The sequence below is a fragment of the Nycticebus coucang genome, chromosome 1, assembly GCF_027406575.1.
Source record: "Nycticebus coucang isolate mNycCou1 chromosome 1, mNycCou1.pri, whole genome shotgun sequence".
In the NCBI taxonomy this organism is placed as follows: Eukaryota; Metazoa; Chordata; class Mammalia; order Primates; family Lorisidae; genus Nycticebus; species Nycticebus coucang.
In genome coordinates, this window is record NC_069780.1 from 4,167,226 (window position 1) to 4,193,603 (window position 26,378).

The following is a 26,378-nucleotide window of genomic DNA, read 5'->3' on the forward strand; positions in this document are numbered from 1 at the left end:
ATGAATAATAGGTACAAATCGTTTAAACTCTTATGTAAAATTTGATAAGAAGTTTTACATAACTTTAATGAATTGACAAGGTCTTGTGAAGAAAACAGATCCAGATGGCAAATATACGCAAGGGATTTAGTCAAACAATTTTTTGGCAAGACTATTATGAATTTTGCAACCAGTGGGGAGCCAATGAAATTCAAAGATGAGTCTAGTTAATAATCTACATTTATTGGTTAAAGAAGTATATTAGTGCTAATTTCCTTCCATTTGTCCTATCTTTTCTCTTCTATCAAACCCACACGCCTTTGGCACAATGAAGTGGGTAACTTTTATTTCACTTCTCTTTCTCTTCAGCTCTGCTTATTCCAGGGGTGTGTTTCGTCGAGATACACGTAAGAGTTTTATTTTTCTATTGTTCAACTTCCATTTTACTTTCTTAGTAAAAGAAAGCTTTAGTAAACCTTACATCTTTAAAGAATTAAGTTTTCCTTTAGCATTTAATGTATATAATGTGATGATACTTGGTATTTCTGAAGCCTTACAAGGTTATCTCTTTAGGATATTTCAAATATCTAGGAAACAATGGTGAGAATAGTTTGGTGACTGTAATTTTCTTCTGCGTGTAAAATAACTGTAGGCAGAGTGGCTTAAATTTCACAGGATAGTGTTGGAGATAAAATTCATAAATCTCAAAGGCCCATCCGTTGTGCCATGCTTTATATAAAAACACAAAGCCTATGTGGTTAATCTTGTAAGTAGAACTTGTTATTTACATTTATTTCATTTCAGAGGCTTCGTAGATACTACAAGAGCATTATATCTGATCAACTTTGAATATAAAGCTATAAATACTTGATAACTTAAAAATAGAATGCTTGGTGATTCAGTAATTCTGTTTAGATACACAAGAAATAGTTCACTGTCATTCTGAGATTTTCTGTAGGCATCAGAGCCCAACATTTTGAAGCAAATAAATAACATAAATCAAATGGAAAAAATATATAAAAAGTAGCATCATAACTTCTTGTCTTCTTTAGTATTCACATGAATCTTTTGTTTTTTCTTTTTCTCCTCCAAGACAAGAGTGAGCTTGCTCATCGGTATAATGATTTGGGAGAAGACCATTTCAGAGGCCTGTAAGTTAAAATATTGAAGAATCTAGTTTAATATTTCTAACAGCATTGGTGATTACTCCAGAGACCTTATGTTCCCCTGTCGTGGGAGTCAGACTCTATAACAGTGCTGTCCAATAGGATTTTCTGTATGGAGGAAAATACTCTGTATCTGTGCTGTCCAATATGAGGCTATGGAACACATGTGGATACCGAATACTTTGAACAAGGAAGTGTGAGACAGGAACAAAAATTTAAATTGCGTTTAATTTTAAAGAATTTGAGTTCATATAATCACATGTGGCTGACGGCTACTGTGCTGCGCAGTGTGGCCCTGGAGCTCTGCACCAGCTGCTGGTGGGAAGGACTTTAATATGCGCTTCCTTGGGAAACTCACTCACTCAATACCCCTTATAGCAAATAACCTCTGGTTTCTTGGGAACATTTTAATATTTTCTGAATCTAATAAAAAAGGGGGAAATAATTTTTTTTTTAACAGTCAATCTCATCCTACAGCCTAATTCAAAGAGGGTGTGTGGTTTTTTTTGAATTTCAGATTAATAGGAGGGTACAAGGACTAGGTGACAATGTTTGCGTTTGTTAGGTAAGGTCCCTGTGCAGTTGTGTCTGGCCCCAGGAAGTGTGCCATACACCCTTATGTTGTGCCCATTAGGTGCACACGCATCCCCCCCCCGGCTTCCCCCTTTCCTGTTTTTTGTGTTAAATGATTCAAAGGACCCGTGTGATGTTTGTCTTGATGATCATATCGATTTAGTTTGCATCTTGCTTGCATGCACTCTGTGTGAACACTCACATACGTGTATTTCAAACACTGAAGAAATTTTAAAAAATATATTGAGGAAATATGTAGTCTCTTTGCCGAAGAAGGCATATCGCTGGTTAGGCCTCATGTACTACTCGATGTGAGCAGACTCTGGATAGCGGTGAAAAAGATGCATGCAAGCTGCTTTACCTTAAATCTCCTGATGCTACATCTTTCCATACCTTTTGTTTCAGGGTGCTGGTTACCTTTTCTCAGTTTCTACAGAAGTGTCCCTATGAAGATCATGTAAAATTAGTGAATGAAGTAACTGAATTTGCAAAAACGTGTGCTGCTGATGAGTCGGCTGAAAACTGTGACAAGTCCCTTGTAAGTATGCGCTGATCTTGGAGGTTCTCCCTCCTCTTCTAAGTAACCCAGGTGTTTTAAGGGGAAAAAAATTCTTTTAAAAATTGCTCAACTATTATTAAATGACCAGATTTGTAAGCAACACTCCAAAGTTGCTCATCGCCTGGCAAGCCAGTGTTTCCTCTGGGACAGAGGTGCTCTAGCCACGTCAGCAGCTGTGATGAGTCTCTTCCTTGAGACCACACCCAGCAGTCATAATGCACTTAGATGCCCGCTTGTCATTTGTAAGATTATCTTTTCAAAATTTGAAGCTTGTCTTTTTTCACAGAGGCTTGTAGTGATAGAATATATTTATTTATTTTCATGTCAGGTTAATGTGAGGGCACAAACAGGTGACAGTATTTGCATTGTTAGGTAAGAGTCCCTCTTGTAGTTGTGTCCCACACCCATACACCCCACGCTGTGCCCGGTAAGTGGAAGAACACTAGTTCCCTCCCCTTCTCCCCTGTTCCTATTCATTTCTTTTTGTGGTAAGAATACTTAACGTGAGATCTACCCTCCTAACCAAAAGTTTTCAAGTATACAATCCCTCGCTGTTGACTACAGGTGCAGTGTTGAACAGCTGACTCATCTTGCTTTACTGAAACTTAACGCCCTTTGATTAGCAGTTCTCCATCCCCTCCCTCCAGCCCCTGGCATTCCATTCTTTCATTCTGTGAATCTGACGATTTTAGAGACCTCAGATAAGGGGAGTCCTGCAGCATTTGTCTTTCTGTGGCTGGCTTATTTCACGTAGCATCCACGTCATTGCATGTTACAGGACTTCCTTCTCTTCGCCTGGGGAGCGTCCCATTGCATGTGTGTCCCCCCTTCTGTTTATCCAGTCACGTGTTGCTTGGTTCAGGAGCCGGTCCCTGCCCTGACTGCTGTGAGCGCCCTACGGTGAGCACACAGTGCCTCCTCTCAGCCCCGGCAGCCTGGTTTTCTCAGAAAGCACCCGTTGAGTTCTGTGCTGATTTTGTTACCTGGGCACAATAATAGAACTGCTATATAGTCTTCATTTTAGAGATATTCGTATTTTTACATTCAATAAAAAAGCAAAGTACTTAGTCATTTTGAAGAACAATGAACTTTTGGTATTTCCAGATAGGTCTTCCAAACAAGGTTGGGTCTATCTTCCTGTTGCCACTTAATCTAGTCACGTCTCTCTGGTGGCAAGGACGGTTTCTCTTTGTCACTGGAGCCTTTCGCCCACTTGCTATATACCTCTCCTTTGTGGTAGAGTCAGTGCTTTAACTTTACACAGCAGTACGATTCTATATATGCAGTTTTAAAAATGCATTTTTGGCATAATTAATAAATTCTGTCTAGAGCAGTGTATTTTCCCTGGGGTTAGAATACTTTCATAATAAAAATGAATGAGAAAGCAATGAATTCATTTAACGGAAAGTGCTTTGACTAAACATTTCTAGAATAAAAAGGAAATCTCGATTTGAATGCAGTACCCATATGTAGGGTGGATATAAAGTTCGTGTGCAATATACTATATTGAACTACTTTAAATTGCACACGAACTTTATGTCCACCCTGTATAGTAGATTGGGTTATCTTCTAAAAAACTGGATCCCTCCAAAAGTAGCAGATGGAAGGAGAAACTATCTGAAGTGCTTTCTCCATAGGGCAAGTTCATCTGCCACTTAGATGCTTATTTTCTCCTGATGTTTGTTATAATGAGTCCTCTCCTAGCCTTTACTGTCAGGTTTGGAAATGAGAGGAATGTAACATTCCCAAAGGCTCTTAATTGTCTTTATGCCTTTTGTTTTATCCACCATAAGTAATAGTGTGACAGTTAATTCTCGTGGAAATTATACAGAGATGGTCAAATCAACAAACACTCTAAGCATGGGGTGGGGAGAAGGGGAGTGGATTATTATATGATCTCCTAACCAAACTTTTACAAGAATATAAAATTTCCTCTGCTGTCCTTTGACTGTAAGGCACACAAGTGTTCCCAGAGATCTGAAGCCTGCTCTCTCCCCTTAGCACACTCTGCTAGGAGACAAGCTGTGCACAGTGGCCAGTCTCCGGGAGAAGTACGGCGAGATGGCTGACTGCTGCGCCAAGCAGGAGCCAGAGAGGAACGAGTGCTTCCTGGACCACAAGGATGACAAGCCTGACCTCCCTCCACTGGTGAGACCAGAGACTGAGGTGATGTGCAGCTCCTTTCAGGAAAATGAAAAGAACTTTTTGGGACAGTAAGTAATTAGATGTTTATCCTTCAAAATGCAAATTATAGAATAGTCGGCCACGGTGGCTCACACCTGTAATATCAACACTCTGGGAGGCCAAGGCAGGTGAATTGCCTGAGCTCAGGAGTTGGAGACCAGCCTGAGCCAGAGCAAGATTCCATCTCTACTAAAAATAGGGAAAAAAACAAAAACAAAAAACTAGCCAGGGGTTCTGGTGGGTGCCCATCGTCTCAACTGAGGCAAGAGGATTGCTTAAGCCCAAGAGTTTGAGGTTGCTGTGAGCTATGATGCCACAGGACTCTACCCAGGGCAAGAGACTGAGACTTTATCTCAAAAAAAAAAAATTATAGAATAAATCTATAGGCCAATGCTCATTATAACAATTATCATAACAAAAATAGTTTCAACATTAAGACTTGGAAGTTTCTTTCTTATGTTTTTTATGTTTTTTTCAAAGTAATATTTGATGCCACAAGTATCTACACAACAAAAAATATGATCAAAGACCTTCTGGATTTCATTGAAGCAGATCTGTATGAAGTATTTGAGATGAATGCATTTTTAAAATGTTGTGAAGATACATATATATGTAGTTATTCTCAGAGTTGATTTCATTTTAGTCAGCAACATTATATTATCAAAATTTAACCTTTTATATGCACACACATATAAACTTAACTTTCACTGACTTAAAAAAATGACAAAGACAAGGCAAATTGAGCTTAATCAGGTATCTTTAGGTTTTGGAAGGGCTGGGAGAGAATGTTGATTACAATTGTTTCTATAATACTATCTGATAAAAAACGACTGCCTGTTTTTCTTTTTCAATATTTAGTTACTTATATGAAGTTGCCAGAAGACATCCTTACTTTTACGGCCCAGAACTCCTTTTCTTCGCAGAAAAGTACAAGGCTGCCTTTACAGAATGCTGCCACGCTGCTGATAAAGCCGCCTGCTTGTTACCAAAGGTACTGTCCCCCAAAGATTGAAGAACCAGTTTGTAATCCAGCCTCAGATTTTGACCACCTTAAGGCTAAATTTAGGGAACCTAAGTCTCTGATAGAAACTTCTCTACATGGTCAAAAACACTGTTCCTCACTTTAATCTCTCCAAAACAGCTTTCATCTTCTGAAGGCCTCTGGTAGCTTCCATATCCTCTTTTCTCCTGCCAAGACTTGATCTGACAGAGGGAGTCCGTGCACGTGTTTAAATATCTCAGCGATTTCCATGGTGGTAATTGCCATAGAGAAACACAGAACTCACTTGTCAAATTGCCCAAGGGGCACAGTTTTTGTTCATTTCCCTATAAGCCTTTTTACCAGGGTGGGGATTCAAAGTAGAGGATTTTACTGCCCTGGAAGTCAGGGTTCATGTGTCCCTTCCACAGATATTTATCATTATGTGCTGTATTCTCATAACTGATGTTATCAGAGTTGGTAGAGGAGGGATGAAGGGAGTTACCCACATGGAGTCAGCAAAATCATTTTCTCCCTTTGGGCCCTGACGCTGCTTTCAGCTGGTTTCTAACTACCTCAGGGCTTCCTCTGGCATCAGGCTACTATCTCCTCTCTCTACAGAGCAGGATAATTATTGGCCAAAAGGAGTACTTGGGGATTTAGGCATAAATTATCTCTTTAAAGTTAAACTTGACATAGTCTCATCTGAGCTTATGAAGGGATGTTTAAAAATTTCCCCTAATTAAAAAAAATTATTCCTTTTTTATAGCTTGACGCTTTGAAGGAGGAAGGACTGGCTGCATCTGCCAAGCAGAGGCTCAAGTGCAGCAGCCTCCAGAAATTCGGAGAGAGAGCTTTCAAAGCATGGTGGGTCCTGTTTTCAACACAGTTTGCATCTTTATAATGGTGTCATGACAGTGACTCAGTTGACACAATTATTATGTGGCTTTTTACAAAGTGCCACATACAGCCTTTTGGTTTCCTAAAAGGTATAAAAATCAGAACATCAATGACAATGTTACACTTTTTTAACTGTATTGTTTTCTAAACAGTCAAATAATTTAGAGGGCTATATCATTTTTGTCCTAATAAAAGGGACAGAGTGTTAAGTACCATTTATTTATAAAGACTGGAGATCTTATTCTAATGATCCATTATTTTCAGAGTAGTCAGGATCTTTTTATTTATCTTTTCCCACAATGATCTGAAAGTTTCCTTTTTTGTCTTGATAATTAAGTCATGATAATTAAATTCCAGCATCAACCAGTTGAAGTCTTCTAATTTTCTCTTGGCTCCAATTCTGCTCTTAATCTCGTATTTGTTGCCTGGGCCTCTATTTTTATATTAGTTAGCTAGTGATAGGCGTATACTTTAATATCTGAGGCAATAAAATACTATGCCCTTCTCTCAGCCCCCGAACTGTCAGCTGAACTATATTTGCCCATCACTCTTATTATTTAAATCACCAAAATCAACCAAAGTGATAAATAAAACAATCCCAATGTGAAATGATACACCTTTAAACAGCTGGGATTGATTCTGGTAAAGGAAGCTCTCCTTTATCAGACTGAGGCAACTCTGAAATGACTGGGGTAGAACAGGGAAATTAGTCCTTTACTCTTCTCATGGAGCGCAGAGACTGTGCTGGATCTTTCCTGATAGAAGTATGATCAGTAAAAACTCTCTAGTTCTGTGGAAGTTATGAAATTTCTTCTCTCGGAGACCTTTAGAAGTCAGGAAGAATGTGTTTTAATTGAGAAGAAAGGTAACTAGAATCTGTGTGGTACTTCCCACACTGTAAAACACTCACACATTCAGTCCTCAAAACAGTTCTCCGATTTAGCACGCGGTGGCACGGCAGAGGCTGGAGCTGAGGGCTGAGGGATTTGCTCAGGGTCTTATAAGCTGATCAGTGGTAAAGCCAGATCTGCAGGCCAGACGTGCACTCCGAGCTCCATGCCCTGAGCCTGTCTCTCCTTTCAGAATTCCTTTTGGTTTCCGCTTTTGTGAACTGCTGGATTTCTATCCACCCCTTCTACTCTTAAATGGATAATTCTGCTCTAAAGAAAAAGATAAACATTTGGTTCAGAGCTAGCATTAAAAGAAAAACCAGTGAAACTAGAGAATTTTAAAAATTACTTCTGGCTGAGTATGAGGGTTCCTGCCTGTCATCCAACACTTTGGGAGGCCAAAGCAGGAGGATTGCTTGAGGCCAGGAGTTTGAGACCAGCCTGGGCAACATACCAAAATCCCGCCCCTAACCCTCCCCAAAACAAATAGCCAGGTGTGGTGGTGCGCGCTTGTATTCCTAGCTACTCTGTGGTTGCAGTGAACGTTGACATCACTGCACTCCAGTCTCAGTGACAGAGTGAGACTCTCTCTCAAAAATAACAGAAGTTATGTATTAGTTTGTCTTGAACTTTTTTGGCCAGAAACAGTAGTTTCCTAGGGCTTTCACACAAAATATTGCATGGTAATATTCTGATGGGGGGGATTTTCTTTTCAGGGGAGTAGCTCGCCTGAGCCAGAGATTTCCCAAAGCCGAATTTGCAGAAGTCTCCAAGTTAGTGACAGATCTGACCAAAATCCACACGGAATGCTGCCACGGTGACCTGCTGGAATGTGCAGATGACAGGGTAAAGTGCGGTCGGTATGCTCAGGGTGACGATGACAGGGTAAAGCGTGGTTGGCATGCTCTGGGGTGGCGATGACAGAGTAAAGCGCCGTCGGTGTGCTCAGGGTGGCGTGCCTCCTGACGTTGGCCGAATGAATTCATTTAGGATCATTGGGGTGCTGACAGTGGGTTGACATTGTCTTCTGTGCTCTCATCTGCTCTATCTCCAATCTTTCTCTGCCTTGTGATATATATATATTTAAACCTGGCTATTCTAATCATTAAATGCCCTGATAAATCTAGTCAGTGATCTGTAAACCCCACCATCATCCCACACTGTGAACAAAGGCTCCCACTGCGGAGAACAGCTACAAGTAGATTCATAAGATTTTGGAGGGAGATGAGTGGAGTTGAGGAAGGCTGCTCCTTGGAGAGACATTTAGAAATGTTGTATTCCACCGCCTGCAATATTTTCTCCCTTTATTAATGCTGTGTGTTAAATAAACAAATATTTAGAATGATAATCTCTACTCCTCAAACTTACAATATTTTTTTCATTTTTTAAGTATTAAAAATATGACTGAATCCTAGAATCCTAGTATCTTGCGACACTTTCTGAAAGATTTAAGGAAGATATTTTTATATACGTAAGCAGGGCCCATGACTATGATCTTGACTCACTTTTTAAAATCAAATCGTAGCTGTGTACATTAATGCAATTATGGGGTACAATGTACTTACTGGTTTTATATAGAATTTGAAATACTTTCATGAAACTGGTTAACATAGCCTTCACCACATTTTCTTAGTTATTGTGTTAAGACATTTATATTCTACACTTAGTAGATTTAACATGTACCCTTGCACCTGACTCATTTTTCAAAACTACTCATGCTTTAGTTTTTTGGCTTCAAATTTGCATTTAATTTGAGGGAAATATTTGGAAAAACAGTACAGTTTTAATGAAAGAATAAAGCTTTGAATGCCTTAATAGGAGAACTATAAACTCAATAAATCACTGACATGAACACCTGTTACTAACGAGAGCATACGTGTTTCAATCAGGTGGGAATGTCTGAGTAGTTCTGGCTGAGTCTGCAGGTTTAAGAGCAGACTGAGAAAGTGTTCACGGAAGGCATGCTGATACGGGCACGGTCTTAGAATACAATCAGCGTGCTCTGCGAACATAATAAAGGTCTGAGGAGAAAGTGTAGCAATGCCAATTTATGTTGAACAATTTCTATCACCTTGCTTACAGGCGGACCTTGCCAAGTACATGTGTGAAAATCAAGACTCATTGTCCTCTAAGCTGAAGGAATGCTGTGAGAAGCCCCTGCTGGAGAAATCCCACTGCCTGGCTCACGTGGAGAATGACGAGATGCCTGCTGACCTGGCCCCACTGGCTACCGATTTTGTTGAGGATAAGGATGTCTGCAAGAACTATGCTGAGGCCAAGGACGTCTTCCTGGGCACGTGAGTAGACGAGCAGGTGCTCTTGGTCGGTGTGACGCAGCCTCACAACTTAGGAACTGACACGCCAGGCTCTTTCCATGGAGCCCACAATGCTTCTCCATCATTCTCTCTCCCAGCAATGGAAAGACTTTCTGATGTAGTTTGTTGGTTTAAAACATTATTATAAAATAACATGTGCTCACAGCAAAAGCACAATGCTCCTTACTTCTTAGGCATATTTCTGGAAATACCTCTAGAAGTATTTGGTATGTAAATAAATCATATAACTCATTCATTCAAAGGGTATTTCTTGCACATCTGTAATGTGCATGTGTGAATATGCATCACCTACTGAGCATCTACGGTCTCCCCATCCAATCTGTGTAATAGTAGCAAAGAAGCCGAAGGTGGCATCCGACACCAGGTGCTTTATGCATAGTATTTGGTTGAAAAGACCAGAAGCCCAGCAGGACAGCACGGAGGGTGGAATTAGATGATAGAATAGCTGATCACACTCCATCAGTGAGTGTGGTGATAGGCTTTGCATTTTTATTGTTGGATTATGGCAGTTTGAGTCAATATTCCGTAAAATGATGTCCTCTATAAGGTTTCACTTACACAGAGAGGAAAAGGAAACTTTTAACAATATAGCTCTATCCATCTATCTATCAATCATTTTGAGATGTAGCTCAAATCAAACAAAATATGCATAAAATAGCAAGTATCATTCATCAAGCATCTAAGAGCTGATGTCAGGCATCTCTTACAGTCACACTCCATTCTCCAAGGTGGGAGGCTCTGGTAACGTCAGGAAGAGGCCTAAGGTGACACAGTGAAGTAAGAGGCAGAGCCAGGGCTGAGCCCAGATCCTGTGGACTCCCAAGCCATCAGCCACTAATGTGGTTCAATTGTGTTCAGACCTTCCGAATACGAGTTACTCTTGAGGTTATGTGATTTTTTTTCTCATTTGTACAACAATATCTATTTTGTTTTCATTTTCATTAGGTTTTTATATGAATTATCAAGAAGGCACCCTGAGTACTCCGTCTTTTTGCTGCTGAGACTTGCCAAGGAATATGAATCCACCTTGGAGAAGTGCTGCGCCACGGCTGACCCTCACACCTGCTATGCCAAAGTGGTAGGTTTCCTGCAGGAAAAAACATGGAGCTCTGTGACTGATGGTTCCAATAATGAAAAAGACAAGTAATGTGAGAATGTAAAATGATACGTAGTGTGATTTAGATCTTTTCTTAAGATGGTTTAGATTCTTTGCTCTTAAACATTATGGGAAAAATCACCTTAAATGGAATGACTAATAAAACCTAGAATAGTCTAGAGATGAAAGATCTGAAGAGAAAAATCTCTAATTTTATCAAATCTAGACCATGTTTCTTTTTTCTCTTTGTCCCACTCCTGAGAATAAAATAATATAAAGTAAATTTAAATGTTAATTAAAAGAGATTTACCTAAGATATAAAGAAAGTTAACCTGATTCCAAGATTTATGAAGTAACAGAGTTAAAATCTTAAGAAAGATTGTAGAATTAATTCCTTTAGAATATTTTTCAATTTTTTTCAAGAAGGCTTAAGAATAGTTCTTTAAGAAATGAAGTTAGGAGAGGAAATTTGTTCTGGAGGATTTTCAGGACCTCTGATAGCATATGCCACGGTTTCTAAACTATTCAGAATAAGAGGAAAACTGTTCTTTCTTCTACCAAGAAGCTACTTTATGCCAGGTCCCACAGTGCAACCAATGACCAAGGTACAATCTCTCATTCTGGAGCATTCAGGTTCCAGCTGGAAAGGTGGAACATTTGCAATTGTGCCATCATTCCCTGAGCTTTCACTGTGAGCCAGCTGCCAGGTACCATTAGCTTTACTGGTTTCCAGAGCACTTCTGGGAGGGCAGCAGCATCTTTGCCTCCATCTTAGAGAAGAGGACTCTGAAGTTTAGGGATGATGAGTGAAAAGGCACAATTGAAAGACAAGTCACAGGGCCTGGTTCAACCAGTTAGCCTGTGCCACTTCACCAGATAGAATTAACAGCTCAAATGTAATGTGACAGACGTGGCCCGGAAGGTTGTCTGCCCAGTGGTGTGGAACATGCCTGCATCTGGCCCTCACTGGACCACGGCCAACCCAGCTCTTTTGTTTTTCAGTTGGATGAGCTTCAGCATGATGTGGAAGAGCCTCAGAATTTAGTCAAACAGAACTGTGAACTTTTTGAGAAGCTGGGAGAGTATGGCTTCCAGAACACGTAAGTGTTTTTGTTTACTGACATTTTTTCATGATCAATTTCTAATTACTTAAGACTTAATACATGTACATAGGCTGTCTTGCATAGAACTTTTAATAATAAAAATACAGGATATATTTTTAATCACTCTTTGCTAAGAAAGACTGGAGAGGATAGATAAAACAGTTGACGGGATGGAGAGACTTGTATTTTAATTTGGTCTAAAAAATTGATCCCTTAAAACTGAGAGTATGCTGGTAGAGGAGACAGCAAATCTTGGCATATTGGAAGTGGAGATGGGCCCTGAAGGTTAAAGGATAGTTTGTGGGCAAATAAAACATAATAATTTACAAAACAGCAAGTAGTCGGCCTTGAATAGCAATAGCTCAAAAAGTGATACGTGTATACAGGCTGGCACAGAAATATGATAAAACGGATTAAGATACATACATGAAAATTGGATTCATAAGGGGCTACTTGGGGAAAGATGGGATGTTTGGAAGATGCATCTTTGAGTGTTACCACCATTTTCCCCTGCGGAATTTTTCTCCCTAGAGGACAGAATGGCCTGCTGGACTAATGTCTCAGTTCAGCACAGCCTTCCCTGTGGCGCTGCAGACACTTACTGTGTAGGTCATGTACACAGTTTGCACTCTTCTCACTGCGGATGTGGGGGGGTCACAATAGTGATCAAGATATAGTTTCTTCCCCTGAGGAGGTTACAGTTGCACATTGACTTTTCCTGGTGATGGCTGTTCTTAATAATGATTAATATATATGGGGTTTCATGCTGGATTAATCACATACTTTATTCCTTTTAAGCCTTGCACCATTCTTGTTGTGTCATGTATATTCCTACCATTTTTCACTTGTATCTTTCAACTTTAGGATAGTGCTGATATATACAGGGTGGATGTAAAGTTCGTGTGCACTTTAAAATAGTTTAACATAGTAAATTGCACATGAACTTTATGGGTACCCTGTATTAATCTCTCAATAGGTTTAACTGAAAGAAAAAAGCAATTAATAAATATATTAACAAAGCTGAATTATAATAAGGTAACTTACTTTTCTAAGAATTCAAAGGCAAAAGTCAAAGCCAGATTCACACTCTGCTGAGGATAAGCCCTTACCCTCACACTCCCTACCAGTCTGCACAAGGAGATAATTGGATGCATGGAGCATAAGGACATGTTAGTTGAGTTGGCCCAGTGTTTTCTGTTTGAGCTACCTTGTTAGAAAAAGACAGATTCCTTGGCTGGCTGATGGACATGGTCTGTTTTGTTACAGGCTGTTGGTTCGTTACACCAAGAAAGTCCCGCAGGTGTCAACTCCCACCCTAGTGGAGGTTTCGAGAAGCCTGGGAAGAGTGGGCTCCAAGTGCTGCAAGATGGACGAAGCAAAGAGAATGGGTTGTGCGGAAGACTATGTGAGTGTTTAAAGTGGCAAAGGCATAGGGGTGGTTTTTTTCTTTTTAGATACTGACAAAGCTACTTTTCAGAAGCAAGATTGGATTGAATGTGTGTGTGTGCGTGTGCACGGTGGTAGCCAGGACCTGATCACCTGTATTGTTCAGACACCAAGATGAGGGTTCACACTGGATAGATCCTAAAGGTGACAGACTGTTTTGATGCAATCCATGCTTTGTCAGGATCCCGTCCTGGTGTTTCTGGTTCTCACCGTCTTTGTGGGCCTCTTCTTTAATGTCTGTCTAAGATCGTTTCCTCCAGACTCCAACACGTGTATCAGGACACATCACCTCACGTAATTCCAATCAATTATTTTTTCAAATGGATTATTCCTAAAATGCAGATATAGGGAGTGGAGCGCTGGCCCCATATGCCAGAGGTGGTGGGTTCAAACACAGCCCTAGCCAAAAACTGCAAAAAAATAAAATAAAATAAAATAAAATAGAAAAGACTTAAACGTCCTTATTTGAAATTCAAAAGATAAATCACTGCCTCAAATAGCTTAGGATTTGATGTTGTTAAAATATGACACTTCTTTTTGTGCTTCGGGAAATAGACGCTCATGGAAAACTTCCAGCTTTGCTTCTTTTGAATTTCTGTTCTCTGCCTGTTCTTCAGCTGTCTGTGGTCCTGAACCGGCTGTGTGTGCTGCACGAGAAGACACCAGTGAGTGAAAGGGTCACCAAGTGCTGCACCGAGTCCTTGGTGAACAGGCGGCCGTGCTTCAGTGCTCTGGAAGTTGATGAAACTTACGTTCCCAAAGAATTCCATGCTGAGACCTTCACCTTCCATGCAGATATGTGCACACTTCCTGACAAGGAGAAGCAACTCAAGAAGCAAACGTGAGGAGTGTTTCTTTACTGCAGCTGCTTCTAGTCCCCATAGCGAGAACTGTCGATTAAAATGAGCAGCTCTTTCTGAAGTAGGAATTATATTTCTTAGAGAAAAGTATGTGAGTATTGGTCTTCTTCAGCTGAGAAAAGAATTCAGAACAAAATAAATAGCTTATTTTGTTTATTAGCAAAGAAACCTATATTGTAATATTGCCCATATATTATTCACAGTTAACATTGTGGATGAAATTCATAGTGGAATAATGTCTTAGGCCAAGTCTGCCAGAAAAAAAGTGACAGATGTGTAAATAGCAAATTAGTTCATAGAAACCAGAGGAGAATTTATTTCTAGGCATAAATGGTTATCTTAAGTTTGCTTGGCCCTACAGAGGAGACAAACCCCCAAATGTGAACTTTGAGAATGAGACTTGGATGAAAAACTAGACACATGAATTCTGAGGCTCAACTTTCTATTGCTCACAAGAGATTAGAAGTGCAGGAAATTTAGCAACAGGAGCCTCTCTGACTGTAGCCTACCCTAGTCCTGATCCAGACTTCAGATAGACACCGTGAGACCTGACAGGCCCACACGTTTTCTCTCTGGCATTATCGTTTTTGCAGATGTCAGTGGAAGACAAGCACCAGATCTCATGAATTTCGACAAACTTTTTTATCACCTACCCACTATTATCTGTGAATGTGGCAAACTTCAAAGACCAAATAGAAAGATTCTCAGATGACACAATTTTAAAATAATGTTTGAAATAATTAAGTTTTTAAGGATCAGTTTTAGCTTTTAAATAACTATAAAATTCACTATAATTACTTCCAAAATCTAAATAATATATAAATGCAATGAAATAATCCTTTCTAGAAATTAACTGTATAGATATTTACTGACACTATATAAGATGTTAAGAAATTCACATTGATTACTCCGTTTGGTTCTCCCACCAAACCTGTGAGTTGAATTTTTTTATCCTTGTTATACAGATGTGAATATTGAGGTTTCGAGCTCAGAGTCATCCATCTCCAAGACTTACGTGCACCTCATCATAAATGATGGCACCACCGTCCCGACTATCTCCATATTTTCTTTATGTCAGTAACCTTTTCCCTGTTATTTTTTTTCTTTTCCTGGTCAAATGCAGTGCACTCGTGGAGCTCGTGAAACACAAGCCCAAGGCAACAGATGACCAGCTGAAAGGTGTTATGGTGAAATTTACAGAGTTTGTAGAAAAATGCTGTAAGGCTGACGATAAGGAGGCTTGCTTTGCTGAGGAGGTACTGAAGTCATCTTCACGTTAACATGTCTAATTTCCATTTTTGTGCATTTAGTTAGGCTGGGGTTTAAAAATTTATGTATCTAAGAATGTCCTATAAATGTGGGACAGAGATCTTATTCTACGTACAGTTATCTTACAAAGTAACTACAATACTTCTTGGTTTTTATCTCTTATTGTGCTTGGCCTAATAGCATGTTTGTGTTTATAATGCCCAAATTTGTGATGCTTATAAAAATTGATAGAACTGTAGTGAGGCCTAAAATCTTTTGACCATTAAGCCAACACATTAATTTATTTAAAGTTTGAAAAGTGGTAGTTTGTGATTTGGTTGATTGTACAGATCAGTGGGGAAATTTACATTTAAATGTTTAAAGCAGGGCCAGGTGTGGTGGCTCACACCTATAATCCTAGCACTCTGGAAAGCTGAGGCCCGTGCATCACCTGAGCTCACAGGTTCAAGACCAGCCTCAGCCAGAGCGAGACCTTGTCTCTAAAAAATAGTTGGGTGTTGTGGCAGGTGCCTGTAATCCTAGCTACTCAGCTACTGAGGTTTGAGGTTGCTGTGAGGTATGACAGACACCACGGCTCTCTATCTAGGGCAACAAAGTGAGATTCTGTCTTAAAAAAAAAGTTTAAATCATTTAATATTACTCCCTATGGACTGATGGTAATATTTTTATTCCTTTGGGAGTAACAAATGTCTGTGAGCCTCCTTGTTGAGATTATAGTAGTAAATGGGAATTAAAAGATGTGACATACATGAAACAAATTTGCAGTCACCACTGGCTATATAAATGCTATTTTTTTTTTATTTTAATGGTAATGCTGATATTTTCCTAACATTTGTTGTGTCTTTGTATTCAGGGTCCAAAACTTGTTGCTGAAAGTCAAGCTGCATTAGCCTAAAAAAATCACAATTACAAGCACTTCAGGTAACTATATTTGGATTTTTTTAAAAAGTAATTACAATAGTTACTATGAAAATAGCGAAGACTGACTATTGCCAAGAGCCATACAGGCCTGCGCCAACATTCTAAGATCTTTATATATATTAACTTTTTAGATTCTCAAAGTAGTGGGCTGAGTTGGTTATCTTCCTTTTTCCCTATTTCTAGATCATGAAGGCACAGATCAAGACACAGGTTAAGGGCAGCGCCTGTGGCTCAGTGGGTAGAGTGCCAGCCCCATTTCCAGAGGGTGGAGGGATTGAACTGGGCCCCTGCCAAACTGCAACAAAAAATAGCCAGGCGTTGTGGCGGGCGCCTGTAGTCTCAGCTACTTGGGAGGCTGAGGCAAGAGAATCGCCTAAGCCCAGGAGTTGGAGGTTGCTGTGAGCTGTGATGCTACAGCACTCTACCGAGGGTGATAAAGTGAGACAAAAAAAAAAAAGAGAGAGACACGGGTTAAGTAAGTTTCCAAAGGGCCAGCCAGCTACGGAAGTGGAGCCAAAATTCAAAATTCAATCTAGAGTTTCAGAGTCAACCCTTGTCTTGTTGGGACTCATGATGCAGTGTACAGAGGCATCCAAGTATGTGATGGCTCGGCAGGGGATACTCCGGGTGTTAGGCTGAATCACGTGAAACAAATTAACCTGGAGAGGGTTGGAGAACCGTCTCTTTAGTAAAGTACCACATGAATGGAAAAGCAAGTATCCAGTGTACTCAACCCTAACCTAAAGCCAGTAGACAAACTGACACACCCCCACACAGGAGAGAAACTCACAGTTTAATTGAAGTTGGGGTCGGGGGAGAAGGGAGGACAGAGAGGAAAGCAAGGGGGACGGCTGTGCTCCCACCTAATGGGCACAGCGTGGGGGTGTACGGCACACTCCTGGGTGAGGGCACAACTACAGTAAGGGTCTTACTTAACAAACGCAAACATTGTAACCCAATCACTGGTAAGCTCAGTTTAATCTGAAATTTAAAAAAATCATATGAAAGAACATCTTTGTAGGTCAGAAACAGTTGAATAGCCGTGATTTCACATGGTTCAACCTAATAGTTCAGTAAATCCATTTCACTGGAGGGTCTGACATATCTAACATAACCTTTATAGTGAATAATTTGTTACTAAATTTCCAATTTGTCAACATGCTGAGCTTTAACAGAATTTTCTTCTTATGACAAAAGGACCCACTTTAAAATGTCAACATTTGAACATAAACATGTTTTAAATATTTTGTTTGTAATATTTTTGGGAGATTTAAAAATAGGATAGCAACAACAAGTTTTTTTAAAAAGTTGTTCAAGTACTTTTTGGCACAGATGATTTTCACACTTCCCACGCGAAGCGTGGTGTCCGTGCCACTGCCACCACCGCACCTGCACGCTGTGCATTCAGACCAGGAAGCAACTTGGAAACTCCAAGAGTTTGCTGGTTTCAAAATGTAATTTGTTTTAGTCCTAAGTGGGAAGATTTCTTCCTAGGGGCCTAACTTTGAGAAGATACCTTTTGTTTGTAATAATTTAAGCAAAAAGTAGGTCTTGAGTGAATAATTCTGCAGAGTGAGGATGAAATGCCTCTGACTTGGGACCCTGTGGAGGCGGAAGTCCCTGTGAGGAAGAGGGGCTGCCCTTCCTCAGTGTGACCTCCTCACTGGCCTGGCAGGAGAAGGCAGATCCTAGTAAATGTGGAATGTAAAGGTCTTAGCACAATAACTAAGAAAATGCTACGAAAGCTATGTTAACTAGTGTGATGAAAATGTGTCAAACGGTCTATGAAACAAGTGTATGGTGTCCCATGATCATACTAATGTACACAGCTATGATTTAATGAAAAAAAAAAAAAACAAGTGCAGGACAGGCCCAAATGGTTCTCACTGGTGAAAATCGCTGACAGACAGTCTAAGCAATTTAGCATTTATTTTAAAAGACTTGAAAAAAACAATGTTTTTACAAATAGCATTTACGTTTTTCCCTCTGTTTTCAGCCTACTCTGAGAAGAAGAGGAGGAACGGAGACACAGAGCTTCCTCAGCTGTTTTTCTTTTCTGTTGGTGTAAAGCTAGCACCTGTCTGAGCAACATACATTCTTTAAACATTTGGCCTCTTTTCTCTATGCTGCAACTAATAAAAAAATAAAAAAGAATCTCCTATACTTGTCTGGGACTATTATTTTCAAAGGTGTTACCATCCTGAAAATTCTGCAGGTGCTGCGACAGTTCCAATGTTTTCTCTTAGGCCTCTTCAGCACAGGATTTCTAGATAATAATGGGCAAATTAACTTAAAAAATGCTCTTCTGAGTTAGAGATTAAAAACATTCAAAATCACATTTTAATATTATGATAATTCTGAATAAAAGAACAAAAACTATGGTATAGGCAAGGCACAGCTTTTCTTTTCTACTGGGATTGTGTAAGAATTAGTGAGGAATAAAGGAGATGGAGAAGATTGAAAGAGCAGTTAGTTGAATTGGAAAAAACAGTGATCCTGGAAGAAATTTAGGACAGTGGAGGGGTAGCAATACCTGAAGAGTAAAAAAGTTCAGAGAAGCACTGTGGGAAGAGGGTTGGGAGGGGAAGGCGTGACTATGATCACTGAACTGACTGTGTGCAGGAGTTAGAAGGGGACAGTGGCCTGTGTGGCGCCGCAGCATCCCTCAGTGCTCAGCCTCTTTCCCTGTTCTCAGAGGTGATCACTCACATCACACCCTTGTCTGTGAATACAAAGACCCAGCAGACTTCTGCATATGAATTTATGGACCTAGCAGGGCTTTGCATATGAATTTAATACGTTCTCATTTATGGCCCTATTTGTTAGTGCCCTGTTTTTTTAATTTTATGGAATTGGTTTCCTACTGTACATGCTATTTTGCAACTTACCCTTAATAACAGTGCTTTACAGTTTCATTTTAGGTATGGTGTTTGCAAAAAGGTTCCTTCCCTTCCTGGAATGTCAGGTTCCAATTCCTGGCCGTCTCACCGGCCCCTCCCTCCTCAGCCCCCACCTGGGTCTGTGCTGAATGTACCAAATGCTTCCCCACATCTCCACAAAGGCTGGAGAAAGCTCAGAAGAGAAATGGACATGCTGGGCCCTGGCTGGTAGAAGGACCAGGAGCAGACCCAGAAAGTTTTCAAGGTGCTGCCACCAAACTGGACCTACGTAAGATGAGGTCTTGGCATGCTGCCCAGACAGATGGCACTGCCATCCTGGCCAGTCCCGAGTGTTAAAGGGGAACGTAAAACTTTTAGACACAGATGCTATTCTGGAACCAAGTTAAATAAAGTCCCCCACTTCTTGCAGAAGTGACAGACTCCTCAGTTGACCTCAGAGCCCACGCCTGGTCTGGCTCTGGCTGCCTGTCTCTCCTGCGGTTTTTGTTATGCTGCATGGTACCGAGAACAGTGTCTGCACAGTGCACATCCCTGCGTGTGTGCGTGTGTGTGTGTGTGTGTAAGAAATGCTGTTTTCATGTCATATTGATAGAACGTGATATTCTATTACTATAACTTATTACTGGGGATGTTACAGGGGATCACTTGGGTACGACAGTGTTGGCCACGTTTCTCCACGTTAGAGTTATTATTGTTCCCTTTTGTACTCTCATTTTTGGAAGCGAGCTGTGAAATCCAGCCTTTGCTGAAGTGAGAGAGGGAGAGGGATTAGGCTTTTGGAAGGGAGAGTATCTACAGCTCATATTTTAAAATTTTCCATAAGAAAGATTTATTTATTTATTCCACTGCTTACTTATATAAACCTGTATGTACTTATTTTATTCTTGGGCTGTAAGTCAGTGCTGTCTTATTTTGTTTCTCGAACTATTCCAGCTTTGGCCTCTGGGGCTCCCCTCAGGCCAGCTTCTTTCCTTTTCACTTATCCCCGTTTTAGATTTTTTGAACTCACTTTCTGGCATTGCAAAACACTTCGGGCTCATCTTGTATTTTTCCATTCCCCAGTCCTAGAACAGCCATTTGTTCAAAGAGGGCTGGCTTCTTCTACTAGACAACCGCTCTCCAAGGGCGCCGGGGGCTCAATGCTCATGGGGTGTCATTGATTCTAGACCCATTTGGGGACAGAGCTGAGAACTGTAGGTGTGCACCCTAACCCACACATACGTGTGTGTCTGTAATTGTCCTGAGCCTATGTGTCTATCCTTCTGAGCAAACACAAGTTCATACTAGTATCTCTGGCTGTGACCCCATGCCACAGGTCCACTCTAGCCTCCCCTGGCCCAGCAGTGACTTCCCCTTCGACAGTGAGCAACTTGTTCCCACTCCTACCTTCCGCTTACTTCTTTGTTCATCCTCAGGATGCATGCAAAGCAGTTTCAGGATCATGGCTCTTATCTCCACGAAAATCAGATTTATCAAGTGGAGTACTGTATTTATGTACAGTCCTTCTTCCTTAGCTTTACAATCTCCAGCCAAAGCATCATTTTCCTAAGTTATGCAGGTCAGCTGAGTTTTTTCTTTATTCTCTTCTGTGAAGTTATGAGACAGGTGACTTTGGGTGACTTAGCATGAACAGAACATGAGCTCAGGGCTCTGGCCTCTGGATCACCTGTGTGTGGGCCACCAGAGGCTCCTTCCCGTCGCTGCTCCCGTGGAGTTGCCTCTGTCCCTCTGGGAGGTGGCAGGCTGGGGCTGGGACCCTTGGCTGCTGCCACCCAGATGGTTGCTCCATTTCCCCACAAGCCCAACTGAGAGTTGTGCAGTCCCTCGGTGGCCATGCCTATTCCTTCCAAGCACTTTGGGCACCACTGCTCTGAAGGCCAGTCGGCCCTTTTGGCTGATGTCCTCTTTTGCCTCCAATGATGTAGTTATACTGTGCTCTTCTGGGTTGGTCTGAAGCCCTGCCAAACATTCCCTTCAGGATCATTCCTATTGCTTCACTGTGGCCCCATCACACATACCCCTGTGTGTGAAAAGTAGGGGAACAATTATTAAAAGGGATCACATTCTGGAAATGCAGTGATTATGGCCTAAGATCAGAAGTCATGGTCGAAAGATGTGAATAGTGACTTTCACATGAGCAGAGACTTGCACTAGTGTTTATCATCAGTAAAGCATAGTAACAACATTTAAAAGAGTCCCTGGAAGCCAGAATTCAAGCTGACATGATTGAAGGGGCACAGTCCACTGCACCCTTGTAGGTGAATCAGTCTCATTTGTGCTCCTTGAAGTTATGAGAACCTGAGAAGGGACATTTCCAGTACTTGGGCTAGGTATGAGTTTGGGGGGATATTCTCCCCTACCTCACATAAGCAGCTTTGCTGAAAAATGCAGGCAGTCAAGCCTTAAAGGAAAGAATATCCTGGAGGGCTCTCCCCAAGTCGTAGCTGGAGACAGAGCATCTGCCTTGGGCAATGGACCATTGCACTTAATCCCCTACCTCTATTTACACAAAACTTTCAGTTAATCATGTAGAGAAGCAGGCATACAGAACAGACAACCCAGCCCTTTATGGTTCATCTCCATTGTTGTTTATCTCTAAACAAGATATTCTTGGTTTAGAAAGGTGTTTGAATACTTTGCTGGATTAACTCTGATAAGTCATCTTTACCTTTCGTCTTCCTTGTTCTTGGATTATTTCTATCTGATGATTTTGGGTATATGAGAATGTGAATAAGATAAGAACGGCCATTTGCTGCTGTGCCTGATTGAGCACCAGCCATCCCTTAATAAATCATTCATTTCATCTGCAGTGTCTGCCTCTGTGTCTCTGACTAGGCCAGTGGACAGCAACACATGATGGGTCACGCAGCACCACTATTGATGTAGCCAGCTTTAAATTAAATGTATGGTGACAGAGAACTGTAAGGGAAGAAGATTTATTTGTTTCAATACAAACAGGCTCCAAAGAATCATTACATCATGAGCAATAATTTTGCTACTTTTTTCTTGATACAGGAGATATAAAATTAGCCAGGAATGAGATGATGCATTTGACAATCAGGAAGATAACAGATGGCCAGGAAGAGATGGTGCCTGGACATTAAAAAGAATATTCACTTGCACTTCTTGGGAAATAAGCAAGTGTATCAGTGTCATTTCCTTACCCATTATTTTAAATATTGATGGAGAAGTTCAGATGTTTCTATGGGTCCCGCTGGTGTTGCATAAATCCAGAGGGGACCATTAATGTGGACTAGAATGTGGGGGCGCCTCCTGGTGGTGCAACATGGGCTTGGTTGCTTTTATTACCACTGTGTTTTAGGGGTTTGGTTTATGAAGGGCCGCTGAGACTGTGGCAAGACTGCCCTTCTGTAACCAGTGTGGGGTATATGGAATCTGTGCACGGGGCCTGTCATTCCTCCCTTCCCTCTCACCCAACATTCTCCTTGTTCTTCTCAGTCACTTTATAAAGTCTGAACCTCCCACCTCTCTGGTTTCTTTTTCTTTTTTTGGCCAGGGCTGGGTTTGAACCCACCTCCAATATATGGGGTTGCCGCCCTCTAGTTTCTTTTTTCACTCTACCTTCAATCAGTTTGAACTTGACAGTCTTCATTAGCTCCCCTACCTGAGTTCTCTCTACCTGGGATGTCTTTCTCATTCTTTTTTATCTGCTTAATCCAGATTCAAGGTCATTGTCTTTAAGGAAATTTCCCTAGTTCCAGTTAGTCACTTCTTTCCCTAATACTCCTCTACTCTGTGAACATGACTTATTATAGAATTCACGTTCAGTTTTTACTCATATTCACATTTATATTCTATTACAGTTTTTGTAGATTTTATATCCATTTAAAATATATATAACGTGAAGTCCTAGGGTTGGAATTTGAACACGGGTTGCTCTGACTCCTGAGAGCAGGCTCCATTAGTGGTGTTAGTTGTAGCTCTCTCTCTTCAACTGATGTTTCTCGTCAGCGAGGATCATGAGGTAGAAGTCCATATGTTTCCCTGACACTTAGCATAACCTGGTACGTAGTGGGTATTTAATACAAATTAGGTTGAGTAAATTGATTTATACTGTGGGCTATAAATATTCTAAAGTACAAGTCATGGAATCATGACTTACAATGATTTCCTGGACTTCCAAAACAGCAAATAAGGTAAATTGAATTTTATGCAAATTGGAATCGTGCACATTTGTGTTTGAGGATAATAATGATTCATTTTATTTTAAACATGTGAAATAGTGAAAATTACCCCAAATTAAAATATGTAAAAAACTGCACATTCAAAGTTGGAAGGCCTAGAAATGTTCCACGTGGTGGTGTCACTTTTGCATCACTCTAATTGGTCTGGAATTATCCAAATTATCTCTCTTATGTGAGTGACTTGGTGAATAAATACATGAATACTCAGACAGTATCAAAGAAAGGGCTTTCACATTTTGAGGTACATCTTTTTGGGAAAGGTAGAATCTCTTTCTAATGAAATATTTTGTGTTAATAAAATATTACATATGATGGTTAATGCATAGTGGGAGTAATAGTTCATGTTATTTAATTCTTGTGAGTCTGTAATTTCTTTAGACTATAAAAGTTACCTGGATGATATCTAAAAAATACTGCATGCAAGTGAACAGATCACCTTCCTATATTTACTCTTTATCTTCACTCAGGTCTTATTCAGTTCTGTTTTTTGCAAATTTCTTTATTTATTTACTTAATCAAGTAGTATCTGTGCCCTAGAGAGTGGTTCCTTAAAAGTTCACAAATTTCTTTCTTTCCACAGACCACCAGAGGGAACATACCTTCTTCTTCCTTTTTAGGAACATCAAAGGTAGGTGTTTGGCAATAAATAGTCTTAGGAAGAAGCAAGATTTGCTTAAGAATAATTGATAATAATTCCAGCTTTTTCTTCTATACATTTCCTATGAGAAAAACATACATTTACAGGGGTGTGTGTGTGTGTGTGTGTATTTGTCTTAGTCTGTTCAAGCTGCCAAAACAAAATATTGTAGCCTGGGTGACTTAAACAATACAATTTATTTTCCCAAATTTTTGGAGGCTGGAAAGTCTATAATCAGTTCATGGAGGGCCTGGTTTCTGATAAGGGCTATATTCCCAGCCTATAGATGGCCACCTGCTCACCAGGTCCTCACATGGCAGAGAGAGCAGGCAAGTTTTCTGATGTTAGAAGGATGCTAATCTCACCACCAGGGCCTAGATCCCATGAGCTCATCTAACCCTAATTACCTATTAAAGTCCTCAATTTCCAGGTTAGGAGCAGATGAAGTTAGGGCTTCAACATATGAATTTGGGGGCATGGCACAAACATCCAGCCCATCAGTACATAGACCCTGACTGCAGCCATCTGAAGCTGTGCCCTTCAGGCTCTGTCTGTGAAGGTTACGCTCTGTGCCAGCTGTTGTACCAGCCACCACAGAAGCCACAAAGCTGAGTCTTTGAATACAAGAAGTTAACTATCCAGGAATAATCGCATAGAAATGACTATAACAGAACACAAACAAGAAGTTTCATGAGAAAACCATCTAAAAGGTACCATAAGTTGTCAGAGGTGAGAGGGCTCTTCTTTATTTAGGTAGTAACCAAAAATACGTTCATGGAGAATTATGTGATATCAACCTGGGTTCAGTTTTTACAAGTGTTGATGGTGAAGGGCAGTTGCAATTAAAAACCAGTTTTGAACAATCAACTACTTAAACCAACAAACAAAAATGAAAAAAATCTCAGAGCGAGGGAAGCCAAGGCATTTTTCAGCAACCCATATGTACAGCTCAATTGTTCTGAGGAAGAATATATCTAATCTCTAACGCTAATTCCATCCTAATAATGATAATTATTATTGTCATCTTTTTTAATCTCAGTAGGTATCAGGCATTAGAAACACATTATTCCATCTATACGTCAAAATGAAAATGTCAGGGGAAATACAATTTTCATAACTTATGTGAAAAAGTTAAAAATCAGAGCGATGAAAGTATTTGCTTAATGTCATATGGCTAATAACGGGCCATATGCCAATTAGATTAGAATTAGATTAGATTTCAATCTTTCTGATACCAAAAGTCCAGTTTATGGTGCCACGTTGCTTCTAAACGGCTCCATAGGTTTATTAAAAAATAAACAGAATTGAAATTAGAGCAATGAAAAATCTTCTGCCGTGAACTCTGTACTCTGGACTAAACTTTAAGCAATGACAGTTGAGGAGTGTTTACTGTTGGCGTACAGACTTTGGTTCAAAGCTCCTCTTTATTGCTGGCCTGGTAAAATGTGGTGTTCCTCAGGGTCCCGCTTCTGTTTCCCAATCACTCTCACAGCTAAGATAACCCTTCACAAGGGAACGAATCCTGAATTTCCATCTCCAGCCTCAGTCTTGTTCTGGAGGACAAGATCGGGCGTTGAAACGCCCATCAACCTCTCCCTCCAACTGGAGGGCGTAACGACGTGCAGACCAACGCACCCTGCCCAGAACACTGCTGAGGGGGTGGGGGTGGGGGACTGATTAATAATTACACTAAGTCAACAGGCCCAGGACCCGGGGCTGTTTGGGCAAACTTGTCACTATCTTAACTCAATCTATCCTAACCTGAGCACGTGCTCAGCGCCTAAGTCCTTTTGACCTAGGGTCGTTCTCAGCACTCGCTTCCCCCACAGCTGTCACTTCCCATCAGCACTGACGGCCTTACCGCAGAAACTTCCAGGGTGCTCTCCTTATCACTGCCTCGGCCCCTTAAGAGAGGCAGTTTCGAAGTATAAATATGATTTTTATTAGCTCCCGTTTGTACTCTACCATTACCCTGGGACTAGCGATAACATTGATTTGAAAGGTCTTTGTGACGGGGCCCCCGCCGACCTGGTCAGAAATTCCCTATAGATCGTAAGTTCCGTCCTTAAACCCCGCGCTGCCCTGAAGCGCATCTCTGCTGACTCCTTAAAACGCCTCGTCCTCCCCGACCCGCCGCCTTTCCCCGCCTTCCCCACGGGCCTGGAACGCGCTTCCCTCCTTCCCGCGTTGGCCCACCTGGAATTTTCCTCCAGGTCTCCCTGGAAACGTCCCTCCTTCCGGGGAGCCTTCCCTGCCCCGCGCAGACTTCAGGCGGCGCTCTCCTCCCCGCCGCAGCGCGCGTCACACTTGCGGCGACCGCTGACGTCACGGCTGTTCCTCCTATCAGCGGGCAGCAAGCTCAGCCCGCCGGCGCC

The 26,378-nt window shown here is 41.0% G+C and overlaps 1 protein-coding gene and 1 long non-coding RNA gene across 2 annotated transcripts; one reads left to right on the forward strand and one right to left on the reverse strand.

The window, feature by feature from the left end:
* Positions 1 to 238: 238 nt before the first annotated feature.
* On the forward strand, positions 239 to 18,424 carry ALB (albumin). The gene is made up of 15 exons (XM_053581248.1): positions 239 to 386; positions 1,073 to 1,130; positions 2,124 to 2,256; positions 4,279 to 4,490; positions 5,320 to 5,452; positions 6,210 to 6,307; positions 7,947 to 8,076; positions 9,313 to 9,527; positions 10,512 to 10,644; positions 11,665 to 11,762; positions 13,032 to 13,170; positions 13,829 to 14,052; positions 15,195 to 15,327; positions 16,194 to 16,261; positions 18,258 to 18,424. The coding sequence occupies exons 1-14, from the start codon at positions 308 to 310 to the stop codon at positions 16,233 to 16,235; spliced, it is 1,827 nt and encodes a 608-aa protein (XP_053437223.1). The 5' UTR covers positions 239 to 307; the 3' UTR covers positions 16,236 to 16,261; positions 18,258 to 18,424.
* Positions 18,308 to 26,303, reverse strand: LOC128579693 (uncharacterized). Its single transcript, XR_008378247.1, has 2 exons — positions 26,200 to 26,303; positions 18,308 to 21,181 (listed from the first exon to the last, which is right to left on the reverse strand). It is a non-coding gene; the product is annotated as an uncharacterized LOC128579693 (long non-coding RNA).
* Positions 26,304 to 26,378: the final 75 nt, after the last annotated feature.

Excerpts from the sequence above, each read along its gene's own strand:
- ALB (XM_053581248.1), top strand. The coding sequence starts at position 308 with ATGAAGTGGGTAACTTTTATTTCACTTCTCTTTCTCTTCAGCTCTGCT. Across the intron at positions 6,308-7,946 it reads GAGAGAGCTTTCAAAGCATG|GGGAGTAGCTCGCCTGAGCC; the intron begins GTGGGTCCTGTT and ends TTTTCTTTTCAG. Across the intron at positions 9,528-10,511 it reads AAGGACGTCTTCCTGGGCAC|GTTTTTATATGAATTATCAA; the intron begins GTGAGTAGACGA and ends CATTTTCATTAG.